Source organism: Balaenoptera physalus, assembly GCF_965194825.1.
Source record: "Balaenoptera physalus genome assembly, chromosome: 1".
In the NCBI taxonomy this organism is placed as follows: domain Eukaryota; kingdom Metazoa; phylum Chordata; class Mammalia; order Artiodactyla; family Balaenopteridae; genus Balaenoptera; species Balaenoptera physalus.
In genome coordinates, this window is record NC_138882.1 from 141,874,357 (window position 1) to 141,889,649 (window position 15,293).

General features: G+C 33.3%; 1 protein-coding gene and 1 pseudogene across 5 annotated transcripts in view; one reads left to right on the forward strand and one right to left on the reverse strand.

The window, feature by feature from the left end:
* Positions 1-15,293, reverse strand: part of LOC309656812 (keratin, type II cytoskeletal 8 pseudogene) — a 411,180-nt pseudogene that overhangs the window by 378,949 nt on the left and 16,938 nt on the right. The gene's annotated exons all lie outside the window — the stretch shown is intronic.
* Positions 1-15,293, forward strand: part of ITGB3BP (integrin subunit beta 3 binding protein) — a 92,872-nt gene that overhangs the window by 19,352 nt on the left and 58,227 nt on the right. For 3 of the 4 annotated variants that reach the window (XM_082454008.1, XM_082454006.1, XM_082454007.1), the window contains exon 2: positions 1,858-1,900. In XM_082454008.1, the coding sequence (XP_082310134.1) occupies positions 1,858-1,900 (43 nt within the window). Of the gene's footprint in view, positions 1-1,857; positions 1,901-13,332; positions 13,479-15,293 lie in introns of those variants that run through there. The other variant, XM_082454009.1, reaches the window with a different exon arrangement.

Genomic DNA, 15,293 nt, shown 5'->3' on the forward strand with positions numbered 1-15,293 from the left:
GAACAGGGATTAAAATCTGAGTTTCTCTCCCTCAAACTGTGTGATAGGGGGCAAATCACACCAACTCTTCCCTATTGGATGACCTAAGTAATCTCTTAGGTTTCTCCTAGTCTTGTCTAGTAAATGTCTTTATGATTCTTGTAACTATTACCAGCTTTTGGATATTAGATGCCTGAATTATCTGAGAACCACATTACCCACAATAAGTCATGTTTTTAGATTCTTACTAAACTGTTAGAGTGAGAGATAACAGTCTAACTCAGATCACTTTCTTATTTACTTTTACATATCTCCTTGGGCTTCTTAGATCAACCTAGGACCTAAACTGGAAACCTTTTAAATACAAACATTTAGTTTCTCTAAGAATTAACCATCACTAATAAAGCAAGAATATTTTGAATGGTTAATATCGGGGGTGGGGGTTGTTTACTTCTATAAAGTATTATTTCATCTTAACAGCATTTAAAAACAAAGGCTGAAAAATGCTGTACTGTGTACTTTTAGTTTTTGATTTCTACTTTTGAAGTTTTATAAACACAAAAACATCTCACACACCTGAATAGGGTAATATATATTCCAAAGCTAAATATGAGTACTTTTTAGGATTAGCTGCCATTTTTGTTTGTTCATAACCTCTGTTCTCTTCTTGCTTCATTGAGAATTCACATTAAATTGATTTCAAGTGGACTTTTAAAAGATATGAGTAATTCTTTAAACCAATTTAGTTAATTTTAAGAAATAATGTTATGTGATAGGCTAATGTAGATATAATAGCAAAATTAAGTGAACTATTTTAGATAGATTAAATTTTTGTATTTAATATTTATTGCTGAGTAATTTTTATAAATTGTCCATCTCTTCTATTCCTGCTTCTGTCACTTGCTTGAAAGTCAGTAGTCAGTTATTTATGAATAGTCATTTTCTAGGATCTATAAATTTTGTTTTGTTTTCTGTAGTACAACCTTTATAATAAAATTTGTTTGCTTTATGCTCAAATTCTCTAATATTTTAAATAACAATTTCTTTTTCTCAGAGATCGAGAAAGTACTTTTAACGTCGCATTTGTCACTGGGAAAACTAGTTTTAATTTATATTGACCTTTTTCTCCTTTGAGCATTTAGTCTGTGTTCAATAAAATGTTGATGACTGCTCTTTAGAAGACAGCTGTATGAAATAAAGTATTATAAATATTCAGCTTTCCTTTCTAAGCATTGTCACCAACAGCTGGGCATCCAGTTTAGCAGAACAGGTTTTGCACAGAGAGAGCCTGGCATGTTCCTGAATCAGTTTAGTGAAGGAGACAAAAAATAGTTTCTTATGGATTGGGGACTTATAAAGACATAGAGCATCTGTTCCTCAGTTAAGTCATAGTCTGGTAGCACTGAATCATGTTTAAAGCTAGAATAATGTGCAAAACTTTTTCACCTTGCTCATACTTTTATTTTAATAGCTAGTGTATTATTTCTGCAAATAATATACTTTCAACATCTCCATTGAAGGTATGTAAATTATTTTCCTTTTATGTATAATTTTTGTTAGTGGTATTTTAAAACACACAAATATATTAATTTTTTACTAAGATTATTTTATAATCTAACTTTAGTGTTTGAATTGTATAATGGTGCATATATATAAAACTACATATATAAAAATCCATTTAAATATTTAATTATGATTTCATCTTGATATATGCTATCAAAAAAACAGTTTCATCATTGTGAAAATTGCTTTCTTCATAGGTATTCTCCTTTAGTTGGTGAAAGTAACTTAGAATCTTTGTTTATATAGATTACTCTTAAATACTTGGCTACTTAAAGCATATTAAATCTAAGATGTCTTTAACTATTTTGTTTGCAGTGTTAAAAGATCACTGAAATTGGATGATCTGTTAAAAGCAAATGTAAGTATTTACTTATGAGTTTGTAATTGCGTAATAAGATTGTGTTTTTAATTTTTTAACAGCTAATTTACCTCATACTAAATGTAAAAAGTATCAAAAAAAAACCCCACTGCAACATAATTGTTATTGGTACACCATTTTCTACATATAAAATTTGTAATCTAATATATGGAAATTCCTGGCCAGCTTGAGGTTTTTATTTAAAGGGCAAATTATTTGAAGCCTTAATGAAATAATTTAGTAGAAATTAATTCACTATTTGTAGAAAAAAAATGCTCTGCCACTTAAATGCAGATAAATAAAGATGGAACAATGGCAGTGCTTTAATCTGCATTCTCTAATCTGCTAAATTGAAATAAAAGCATTAACAACATTTTTATGTCAAAAAGGTAATTACCCCCACAGCTACGCTGGCATGAATAAACAATTAAATACTAACACTGTAATAAATTTCACTGTGGTTGTCACAATAAGAATAAAATTGTACTGTTGCTATTACTTTTTGTAAATCTCATCATAGCACATTACCAATACCAGCATATCATGACATATGCTAGTTTATTATCTTTTCATTACCAATATTGGATCTAGATACAAACACTAATACTGGGATACTTATGGCCTTAGTAATCTTAAATGAAAGTAAATTGGTGAGAAAGTAAATTAAAACAAATAGCTAGTCAGTAAATGGGCTCCTATGTGAGATCCTGTATGAGAATGCCATTTCAAGAAATGGGTTTTATATGGAATTTCTCTTCAGAAGACTCACTGGTATTCACCATTTTTAAAACTTCCTAGATGCTTTTTAAAAAAATTTAAATAAAGGTGGCAAAATACTGCATTGCCACTAAAAAAATCATTAGCGGTGTAATTAGCAATTTAGAACACCATTATCCAACTTGTTCTGTACAGAATGCAGCTGTGACTGTAATTTTGCATCTGTTTCTTTGGTCAGAATGGTATTTTGGTAGATGAGTAGTCCAGCTTGAAATGAAATACTGTTCTTTCCTGCCCCAAAACTGTTCTTTGGGAGGTGGTAACATCATTTGAATGGAAGAGAATGGCCATTTAGGAATTCATCCTTTTCATAAAGTACAGTTGTCGTCATGGCAAGCTTTCTATCCATTTTTTCTCCGGATTAGGCTGTGTCAAGGTAGCCAGTGACACAGCTAATATCCTGTATTAGAAAAATACATCGTTATGTTTGGCCCAATTCTGTACCTTTAAACCAGTTGACTTAGCTTGGTACCACATGGCCACCAACTGCTAAATGCAGGTTCCTAGCATCCTAGCCTGGGCCTTCAACATTTCGGTTTTCTAACCTATTTCTAATATTTATTATTATTTCTGATATTTTCAGCTTTTGTATCTTGCCTCATAATTTGTTCGCAGCTCTATCTTAGATCTGACAGCTTTTGCTCTGGTGCTAAGTCTAGGCTTCTCTCTTTAGCTACATTTATGATTCTATACATTCCAGTAACAGCTAAGCCCTGAAGCAGCCTGGTTCCCAAGAATCTGCCTACATACCAGTGATCCCATTGAGGCTGCCTTAGTCCGTGCGAAGGAAAATCAGACATTTACCTATAATTCTAAGAGCACCTAATTGCTGTGAAGCTACAGAGGAACTAGTAGTAACTTTGTGGTGATTTTGCCTTACCCATATGATGCTGAAGGAAGAAGACTCTGGTGTCCAAGGAAAGGAGATGGCTCTTACATGCCAGTTGGTTGAAGTGGAGCCTGTTCATTCTAAACAACTGGTGTTTCCTCTCCCAGCAATAATTAGAACTACAAAATCCCAGTGCTCCCAATGTGGCTACAGACCTTCATGGTGATTAATGCTCCATGATGTTAGGGCAAGTCTGCAAAAGTAATTTTCCTTATGATTCCCCTAATAGGGAGAACAGAGGTATGGATCATTCCGTGTTATCTTCCTTTAATATATATAGAGTATATACTACGAGTACCACTACTTGCTGAACCTCTCAAATTGTTGGGGGGTAATGAGTGATGAAGGTTTTGATTTATCATTGCAATATTGGGGTTGCTGAAGTTATTGCCCTCCAAGCACTGTTTCTAGATGAATTTTCAGAAACAAAGTGGAATTATTTATTACAAACTGTTGCCAGTGGCAGTCCAGATGAATTTATAGGGACAGCTGGCTACCTGGTCATATACCTAGCCAGCTTGACCTAATCTCTTTCAGGCAACTTCAGAGAAGGAATGGGAGAAGCAGATGCTGCAGATTGGGAAGGGAAGGAGCATACTTCCTACCAAGGCCAACTCAATAGGCATGCTGTTAGAAGGAATGCAGTGCAGGTTTGGGGGAGGTTTGCTGATTTGGACATACATACCCAGTCGAAATTATTCCCTTACCGTTAGTAGGATACTTCTAAGTTTGATTATTCCCATGGCCTAACCTTATCTTACCTCTCTGAGATAAGGCTTTTACTGACTCCTGAAATTAGAAAGAACTTGGGACTTCAGGGCATTAGGAAATATTATAGCTCACATTCTGTAGGCTTACTTATTGATTTGGCTCGTCTGCTCCTTTTTCTCCCCCTTCCTCCCTCTTCTTCCCTTCCTTCCTTACCTTCTTATTACGGAAATTTTCGAACATACACAAAAGTAGAGACAATAATACAGTGAACTACCATGTAACCATCACCCAGCTTCAAAAATTATTAACATTTTGCTAATTTTGCTTCATCTATTTATATATATATGTACACATATATTAATGTATATATGTGTGTATGTATCTGTATATTTTTTCCTGGAATTTTACAAATCCCAGACATGTTATTTCATCAAAATATTCTTCAGTATACATTTCTAACAGATAATGACTTCTTTCATAACTGTAGTGCCATTATCATATCTTACAAAATAAGAAGTAACTCCTTAATAATATCTTTTTAAAATTATTATTTATTTATTTGGTTGTGCCAGGTCTTAGCTGTGGCTCATGGGCTCCTTAGTTGCAGTGCATGGGCTCCATAGTTGTGGCATGTGAACTCTTAGTTGCGACACGCGTGTGGGATCTAGTTCCCCGGCCAGGGATTGAACCCGGGCCCCCTACATTGGGAGCGCGGAGTCTTTACCACTGTGCCACCAGGGAAGTCCCAATAATATCTTTCACCCAGTTTATATTCACATTTCTATAGTTGTTTCAAAATGTCCTTTTACAGTTGGCTTATTAAAATCAGGATCCAAACAAGGTTTACACATTGTAGTGGTTCTTATGAACCTTGATAATTTTTTTCCCCCCAACTTCTTTTAAATCTTTTAAAATCTCACTCTTTTTCTTGTAATTTATTTTTTGGAAAAAACTGAAATATTTTTTCCATATTTCACATTCTAGATTTGGTTGATTGTTTTCTTGTGGTGTCCTTTAAGTGATTTCTCTAATCTTCATATTTCCTATAAAACTTGTAGTTAAAACTAGAGGCTTGATTAGATTCTGGTTCATATTTTGATAAGAATGCCTCATAGGTAGTCTGTGTAGTTCCTGTCTCATCACCTCAGGAGGCACAAAATGGTCTTGGTTTCATGTGTTACCAGCCTGATCCACCCATAATAAAATTCTCTGTCAATCTTTCTCCTAATGGTTTTTTTTTTAATTCATTGATGATTATTTTATAGATTCCTTATTTCACTACAGTTACCAAATATTGATTCCTTTTTTTACCTTTTGATTTTGGAGAATTTTGATTATGGAGAATGCACTGCCCATTACCCAGCTTCAGTAATTATCAACACAAGGCTAATCTTGTTTCATTTATAGTCCTACGCATACTTCAGTATCCCCCATACTAGATGATTTGAAGCAAATCTCAAACATCATCCATATCATCCTAAATACTTCAGTAATTATTTCTAAAAGATAAACTTTAAAAAAACTATAATAGTATTATCATATCTCTCAAAATTAATTCCTTAATCATCAAATGAACATCTTTGTTCAAATTCTCCAATTATCTCATATACTTTTTGACAGTTCAGTTCTCTTTTTTTAATTTTAGCACTTTTTATTGAGATATAATTCATGTAATATAAAATTCATAATTTTAAAGTATACACCAGTGGTTTATTATATACTCATTACATTGTGCAGCCATCACTGCTATCTGATTTTAGAACATTTCCATCACCCCAAAAAGAAATCCGTTACCTATTAGCAGTTAGTATCAATTTCCTCCCCCCCACCCCCCCAGTCCCTGGCAACTACTAATTTATTTGCTGTCTCTGTGGATTTGCCTATTCTGGACATATTATATAAATGGAATCATACAATATGTGACTGACTTCTTTCATTTAGCATAACATTTTCAGGGTTTATCCATGTTGTCACATGTAACAGTACTTTATTCCTTTTTATGGCTGAATCATATTCTTTTGTATGGGTATATCACCTTTTATTTATCCATTCCTCAGCTGAAGGACATTTGGGTTGTCTCCACTTTTTGACTATTATGAATAATGTTGTATATAACATTCTTGTACAATGTTTTGTATGAACATGTTTTCAGTTTTCTTGATTACGTACCTAGGGGTGGAATTGGTGGGTCATACGGTAATTCTGTCTAACTTTTTGCGAAATTGCCAAACTCTTTTCTACAGCAGCTGCACCATTTTACATTCCCACTATCAGTGTACGAGGGTTCCATTTTCTCCACATCCTCATCAACACTTGTTATTTTCTTAATTTTTGATTCTAGCCACCCTACTGGGTGTGAAGTGCTATTTCATTGTGGTTTTAATTTGCATTTCCCTGATGATGTTGAACATCTTTCCATGTACTTACTGGCCATCTGTATATTTTCTTTGGAGAAATATCTATTCAAATCTTTTGCCCATTTTTTAATTGGGTTGTCTTTTTACTGTTGAATTGTAAGAATTCTTTATGAGTTCTGAATACTGTTACCTTGTCAGATATATGATTTGCACATACTTTCATCAGTTCTGTGTGTTGTCTTTTCACTTTCTTGATAGTATACTTTGATACACAAAAGTTTTAAATTTTGATGAAGTCCAATTTATTTTTTCTTTGATTGCTTGTGCTTTTGGTGTCATATCTAAGAAACTGTTGTACAGTCTATGGTAATGCAAACTTTCACTGTGTTTCTTTCTAAGAGTTTTATAGTTTTAGCACTTACGTTACATTTAAGACCTTATTGAGTTCATCTTTGTACATGGTATGAGGTTAGGGGCATGTGGATATTCATTTGTCCTAGCACTGTTTGTTGAAAGCTATTATTTCCCCCATTGAATGGCCTTAGAACCCTTGTTGAAGATCAGTTGACTATAAATTCATGGATTTATTTCTGGACTCTCGAATCTGTTCCATTTGGTTGTAGATCTGAACTTATGCCACTACCATGCTGTGTTGATTACTATAAGTTTTCAAAATAAAAAGTTTTTAATTACTATAAATTTGAAATTAGGAAGTGTGAGTCCTCCAACTTTGTTGTTCTTTTTCAAGATTGCTTCTGTTGTTCCATATGCCTTGCAATTCCCTGTGAATTTTAGGGTCACCTTGTCATTTCTGAAAAAGAAAAATTTGTACTTTTGATAGGAATTACACTGAATCTGCCATTTTAAAAATTAGTAAGTCTTCTAAACCATGAACACAGGATCTATTTCTATTTATTTTGATTTTCTTTAATTTTTTTCAACAATGTTTTGTAGTTTTTAGTATACAAGTCTTATACTTTTGGGTTATACTTATTCCTCAGTGTTTTATTCTTTTTGGTGCTAATGTAAACGTTTTTATAATTTCACTTTAGATCGGTCATTGCTAGTGTATAGATACACAGCTAATTTTTGTATATTGATCATGTATTGTGTAACTTTGCTGAACTCGTGTATTAGCTCTAATACTTTCTTATAGATTATTTAGGATATTCTATATATCAGATCATGTCATTTTTCTTTCCCATCGGATGCCTTTTTTTCTCATTCTTGCTTATTGCCCTGGCTAGAACCTCCAGAACAATGTTGGGTAGAGTGGCAAGAACAGATATCATTGCCTTGTTCCTGATCTTAGGGGGAAAGCATCCAGTCTTTTACCATTAAATATGATGTTAGCTGTGAGTTTTTCCTAAATGCCCTCTGTCAGATTGAGACACTTCCCTTCTATTCCTAGTTTGATGATTATTTTTTATCATGAAAGAATTGCATTTTTGTCAAATGCTTTTTTACATCTATTGAGATGATCGTGTGGGTTTTTTTCCTTTATTCTATTAATATGATGTATTATATTGATTGGTTTTTGTATATTGAACCAACCTTGCTTTCACAGGATAAATCCCACTTGGTCATAATATATAATTCTTATTTTTCTCTGGTTTCAGTTTGCAGGAATGTTGAGGATTTTTGCATCTGTATTCATAAGGGAGATTAGTCTGTAGTTTTCTTTTTTTGTAAGGTATTTGTTTGGTTCTAGTATCAGAGTAATGTGGTCTCATAGAATGCGTTAGGGAGTGTTCCCTGTTTTTTGATAGAGTTTGAGAAGAATTGGTGTCAATTCTTCTTTAAATGTTGGCAGGATTCACCAGTGAAGCTCTCCAGTCCCACGCTTTTCTTTTTGACAAGTTTTCTGAATTGATCTAATCTCTTTACTTGCTATTGATGCGTTCCAATTTTCCATTTCTTCATGATTCAGTCCTGGTAGGCTGCGTATTTTGGGGAATTTGTCCATTTCATCTAGATTATCTAATTTATTGGCATACAATTGTTCATAGTATCCCCTTATAATACCTTTTATTTCTCCAAGGTCAGTTGTAATGTCCACCCCCCATTCCTGATTTTAGTAATTTGATTCTCATTTCTTTCTTAGTCAGTCTAGATAAAGGTTTGTCAATTTTCTTTTCAAAGAACCAACTTTTAGATTCATTGATCTTCTCTATTTTCTTATTTTCCATTTCATTTGTTTTCTCTTTAATATTAGTATTTATTATTTCTTTCCTTCTGCTTGCTTTGGTTTTAGTTTGCTCTTTTTCTTCTTTCTTAAGGTGGAAGGATAAGTTATTGATTTGAGAGCTTTCTTCTTTCTTAATGTAAGTGTTTAACTTTCTCTCTGAGTACTGCTTTCTCTTCATCCCGTAAGTTTTTACATGTGTTGTGTTTCATTTTCATTCTCCTCAATGTATTTTCTAATTTCCCTTTTGATTGGTTATCTAGGAGTTTGTTAATTTCCATGTATTTTTGTATTTTCCAAATGTCCTTCTTTCTTTAATTTCTGATTTTATTCCATTGTGATTAGAAAACATTCTTTACATGATCCAAATCTTTTTAAATTTACTGAGATTTGTTTTATGGCCTAACATATCTTCTGTCCTGGCTAATGTTACATATGCACTTGAGAAGAATGTGTATTCTGCTTTCGTTGGGTGGAGGGTTCGATAGATATCTGTTAGGTCTTATTGGTATATAGTGTTGTTCAAGTCTTCTGTTTCCTTGCTGATTTTCTGTCTAGTTGGTCTATCCATTGTTGAAAGTGGGACACTGAAGTTTCCAACTATTATGGTTGAATTTTCTATTTCTTCCCTCAATTCTGCCAGTTTTTGCTCCTTGTATTTTGGGGCTCTCTTGTTAGATGTGTATGTGTGTGTGTATTTATAATTATTATATCTTCTTTTTTTCAGTGTCAGTAAGTCTTTATTCATTGTGTTTTCTTGGAGAAAAGAAGAGGAAGGGGAAAGGATCAACATATAGCAGAAGTATATAGCAAAAGTATAGCAGAAAGGAAAGGAAGTATCCATTAAAACCGTAAACACACACTGGTGATAGATTCACCAAAGCCCAAGGGAGGTCAGTCTTCTGTAGTTCAGGAATGAGAGGAAGGTATCAGGGAAAGAACAAACAGGTTCATGCTATCCTTCCCTCCTTATAAATTCAACAGTTACCACAAAGCTTTGGTTTCTAGTAGTAAACATGGAGTTACATTTGTCCATCTCCTATTAAACATAAGTTTTGACTTAAGTTTTTTGCATCTGCATAAAAGTTCCCGAGTGACTTGGATATATACATTCATCTTCCCTCTCTTGGTTTCCCACCTCCTCTTTCTACATGAAAGCCCCCCATTGCTTCTCTCAATCCTGTAATAGGAGATTAAGTAGGTTTGGTCCATCCATATGCCAGTGTAAGTGTTTTGCATGAATCTTATCAAGGAATAGTCTTGACTCACAAGGTTTGGCACAAGGGATGACGTATTCCTAACTTCAGGTTTTTTTATACAAATCATTCAGGAGTTATGGAGACACTCAAGAATCTAATGAGTATGTCTGTGTAGCGTAGGAGTCAAGTTTTTAGGACAGAAGATCTGGTCTAAAATAGGAAATAGGGAAAGGAGAACAAAAAAAAGGATGATCTAAGGCTTTCCCTTTTTTTCAGTTTTATTGAGATATAATTGACCAAAATATAAGATATTTAAAGTATACAATGTGATGATTTGATGTATATATTGTGAATATATATACACAGTGTGTGTGTGTGTGTGTATACACACACACACACACACACACACACATTGTGAAAGGATTCCTCCCATCAAATTAATTAATGCATCCATCACTTCAAATTTTTCTTTTTTTCTTTTTCTTTTTTTGGTGAGAACGTTTAAGTTCTACCCTTTTAGCAAATTTCAGTTACTGTATGATACAGTGTTATCAGTTATAGTCACCATGTTATACATTAGATTCTCAGACGTATTCATCTTATAACTGAAAGTTTGTACCCTTTATCAACCTCTTTCTATTTCTCCCATCCCCCAGCCACTAACAACCACTTTTTTACTCTCTGTTTCTGTGAGTTGGACTTTATTTTTTTCCCCTATTAAGTGATACCATGCAGTGTTTGTCTTTCTGTCTCTGTCTTATTTCACTCAGCATAATGTCCTCCAGGTTCATCCATGTTGTCACTAATAACAGGATTTCCCACTTTAAGAAGAGTGGCCCTAAGATGATATTCCAGATCCCTTTGGCTGGTACACAGTCCTCTGAAAGATACTTTGTCTTTTTTGCTTTCAATACAAAAAGAAATTTGTAAACAATTAAAAACCCAGCAGAACATTTAGAAAGATCAATACATTATATTTACATAGTCTGAGTGACCTAACAATCACCAAATCAGCAACTGTCCAGCTTTATAAATCTAAGACAAATAAAATGTTTAAATGGACAATTAGCACATGAAAAAATGTTCAACATCATTAGTCATTGGAAATACAAATTAAAACCACAAAGGAATACCATTCCCACTCACTTGAATAGCTAAATAACAACAACAAAACAGAATGGCTTTAAAAATCAACACTGGAATGTCTAAAACAACCTAAAGGTTGGTGAGGATGTGCAGCATTTGGAACTCTCATTTATTGATGGTAATTTAAAATGATACAAACACTTTACAGAACTATTTAGCCTTTATTTTATATATAGAAAATAAATCTATATCCATCCTATAGCCTGGCAATTCCATTCCTGGGCTTCCCAAATAAATAAAATCATATATCCACAAAAGACATATACAAAAATGTTCCTTAGCACTGTAATTCATAATAGCCCTAAACTGGAAATAACCCAAATGTCCTTCGACAGGAGAGTAGAAAAACAAATTCTGGTACATTTATACAAAGGAATAGTAAAATTAAAAGGAACACAATCTTACCACTCACACCAACATAGATGATCTCAAAAACACATTGAAAAGAAGAAGCCAAACACAAGAGTTATGTATTTAATTTATATGAAGTTCAAGAATAGGCAAAAATAGCTATGGTTATAGGAATTAGAAAGTGGTTGCTTCTGGGCTGCAGAGTGGGAATTGAGTGGAAATGGGTACAAGGGAATCTTCTGGGATGACAGAAATGTTCTTCATCTTGGGTGGTGGTGGCATCAGTGTATACAATTATCAGAACTCAGCAAGCCCGACACTTAAGATCTGTGCATTTTATTGTAAGTAAATCATACTTCAATAAACAAAAATATATTTGAGGTAGGATTCACTTTCTCTTCTGAAAAAATAGGAGGACATATGAAGGAATGATAATAGCCATGAAAATACATCTTTAAAAACTTACTGAAGACTACAGTGCAAGAGAGTAACAAAATGGTCATGTCTTTAATATTAAAATTAATATTTTAATGTCTTAAAATTGTGGAACAGTAGTGAGCACAAATAGAAACACAGTGTATCAACTTTTTAGCCAATGTTTTATTTTTCCTGTTAAAATGTTTTTATCAAAGTAAAATTTATAGATTGTGAAATTCACAGATCTTGAGTGTACAGTTCAATGAGTTTTAACAAATGTGTATCCCTGGGTATCAAACACCCAATCAAGAAATAGAACATTGTCATCAGCACAGATCTAATATATTGGTTATATCCTTTCCCTGCTGTCCCTGTAAGATCACTGGGTAAGTGCAAAATGCTTTTGTTCTCCATAACTACCATTAGAAATAACAAAACCTAAACATTATTAGAGTCATTAAGGGTGATAATTGTGGCAACTGATAAAAAGTTAGTTGATATTTAGGATTCTTCTAGGAACCCTAGGCCCAAATCGTGAAAAATCCCTGAGACAGCTAGTATTTAAAATTTTCTAATGTAAATTCTATATTAAGTACTAGTGATTTATAATACTGCCTTAGGTGAAACATTCCAATAACCTAATTAACCAGTATAAGATTATAAAGAATTGTCTCCCTGTAGCTACTCTAATTTTTCTTTTGCTTCTGGTTGTCCAAATACCTACAGTACCTGTATTTTTAAATATTTCAGTGATAGCATAGTCTAGTAGTTCATAATAATAATAGCAGATCCATTATATCCCACATTTCATCCTGAAAGAACCCTTAGTTAGTACTTTCTAGACTGTTTATAATAAGTAAAAATCAATAAAATACAGGCACCTTTTTGGTAGAATATGCTTTAAACAAGGTGATGAAGCAAGCTACAATTTGTGAAAGATATTGAAGGAAAATGTCATATATATTTGAAATTATGGCGAGAACATTCATTTCTTTTTTTCTGGGCAGAAAAATCAATGCCCAAATTTTAGTTTTGCTAATGTACAAGGTTTGACCTTACAAAAAGTACAGTGGCATTTGGACTAATCCTAGACAGAATCTTTTTTTTTTTTTTTTTAGTGTGGTGTTAAATATCTTTGTCAATAAATATTACAAGCAGTTGTAAATTATTATAGAAAGTAGTTGTGACTTATCTGATTTCTATATCCTTATATTTTGTTTGCATCCTGAATTCTTTCCCTTCTCTAGCCAAATCTGTTCTTCTCACTTTTTCTTTCTCTATTTTTCTAAAGGACCTGGTAGGTAGCACTCATCATTGCTGAATGGAAAGAGTTCCAGACTTCTCAATTAGTAGCTCAGTCTTCTATCAAATCCCAGTCTTCTTAACTCTTCCTTTTGTAGGAGATTAATGAGAAGACCAAGTCCTTCAACGTTTGGGGGTTGGCAGAATGGAAATTCTTAGGATTCTAGGATCACTTTTAAGCATCTTCAGAGTTTAAAAATTAGAGGACCGTGGTTAAACTTCGAGAGAAAAAGAACTTAAAGAAGTAAGACTATGCATTTGTGTATATCAGTAGGCAGACATATAAAAATGCATTATTTACTGAAGAATATTTAGTGGGATAGTAGGGAAAGGTAGATTTTCTTTTTTCCCCTCTAAGTACATTACGATTGTAGACAGACATTTTAATCAACACAGATCACCAAAAAAAAAGAAAGAAAGAAAGAAAGAAAGCAAAAGAGAAGACTTAGTATTTTTAAGGTGAGGGGGAAAAATTTATATATATATATACACACACGTGCACGCACACACACACAAAGACTTATTTTACGAAAGCTAGAAAATTGTTTTCAGGGAGAAATGTATGATCTACAGTTGCAATGTTTAGATATTTGGCAATTGGAAAAATAATTTTTGGTGAAAATAGGAAAACAGATTGATGTAAATGTACATTAGGTTAGTGACTTTCATTTCTTGTACATACACAGTGAAATATTTCTGGGCAATAAATTCTTAGAAAAGTGGGGTTGGATTGGATAAATGTCATAGTTTATGACTGAATACTTATAAACAGCTGAAAACTCAAGATGGAGAGGTAATAATAACCACCTGTTAAAGAGACTTAAAACCCTTTCACCTTACAAAAAAGATTACTTTAGAGCTATAACTTGATATTATAGTTTGATTTTTTTAAAAATATTGGTTACATTTGTGGCTACTGTGGATACATAAAATAAAAGATGTAATGCCTTTTGTTCCCCCAATACAAAGAAGTATCTATCATTTAAAATCTTACCTGTAAAAAAAAAAATTGATGCTATAGATTCTGGAATTAATACCAAGATTATTGAAAAAGGTGACATAGCCACTATTTCTGCCATGGTGTCTTGAAAATAAAGAATAGGTGACAATGGAGAATTATATAACTATTTCAAGTCAGCAACCAAGCTAAAGTTTAATTCTACAGTGTTGGCAACATATCATGAACCTTCAGACCTTTCCTTTATCCCTAAATCCACCCTGTGCTGTCTGTTTCACCTCTAGATTTCAGGTTTTTCATACCTTTTATTTGCACTTATCTAAGCCTCACCCTTCATCTTCACAAGAATCCTTCTGTGAGATTACTGCAGCCCACTTTGGTTTTCCCTCTTCTCTGAATTTCTGTAGCAAGCATACTACCTTTAGACCTGTTCTCTGCTGTTTATGAGGCCAGAGCAATTTGTTCTCTTCCTATATACACATTAGTTAGCAAATGCTGGGTGATTAGTAAGCATTATAGAAAATATGTTTAAAAAGAATTCAGAAGAGCAAGAAATTAATAGTGTGATAATGGGTGTTTGGAGGAAGTGAATTATGAATGAGGCCCCAAACCAAAGGAAGACTAGCTGAGACCCAAACGTGCATAACCTAAGTGACTGGGACTACAGGCGCCAGTTAATAATAGATGAATGAACCAGTGAAAAAATGAGTAGATTCTGAGTAGAGTGGCCTGGCTAAGTTTACTGGGCTGTTTCTTTTAAATCATTCATTCATCATACATTTTTGAGTTCTATAGTACAAGGATGAAATAATATTTATTTTCAGAAACTTAAATTCTAATGGGGTATACAGAAATGTAATAAATTATTAGAATTTACTAACTCCAGTAAGAGGTATGAACAAGGTCTATGGGAACACAGAGGAGGAAGCTGCAGAGAGGATTTGTGTAGAATAGATCAAATTCTCAAAGGCCTTAAATGCCATACTCAATTGTTTGAACATTATTTTTGTTTTATCATTAAGATACTGTGTCAGAGCAACTTTGTGAAGGTTAAGGACACCACTAATCCTTCCTAGAATTTCCTTGTGGGTCTTACTAAGA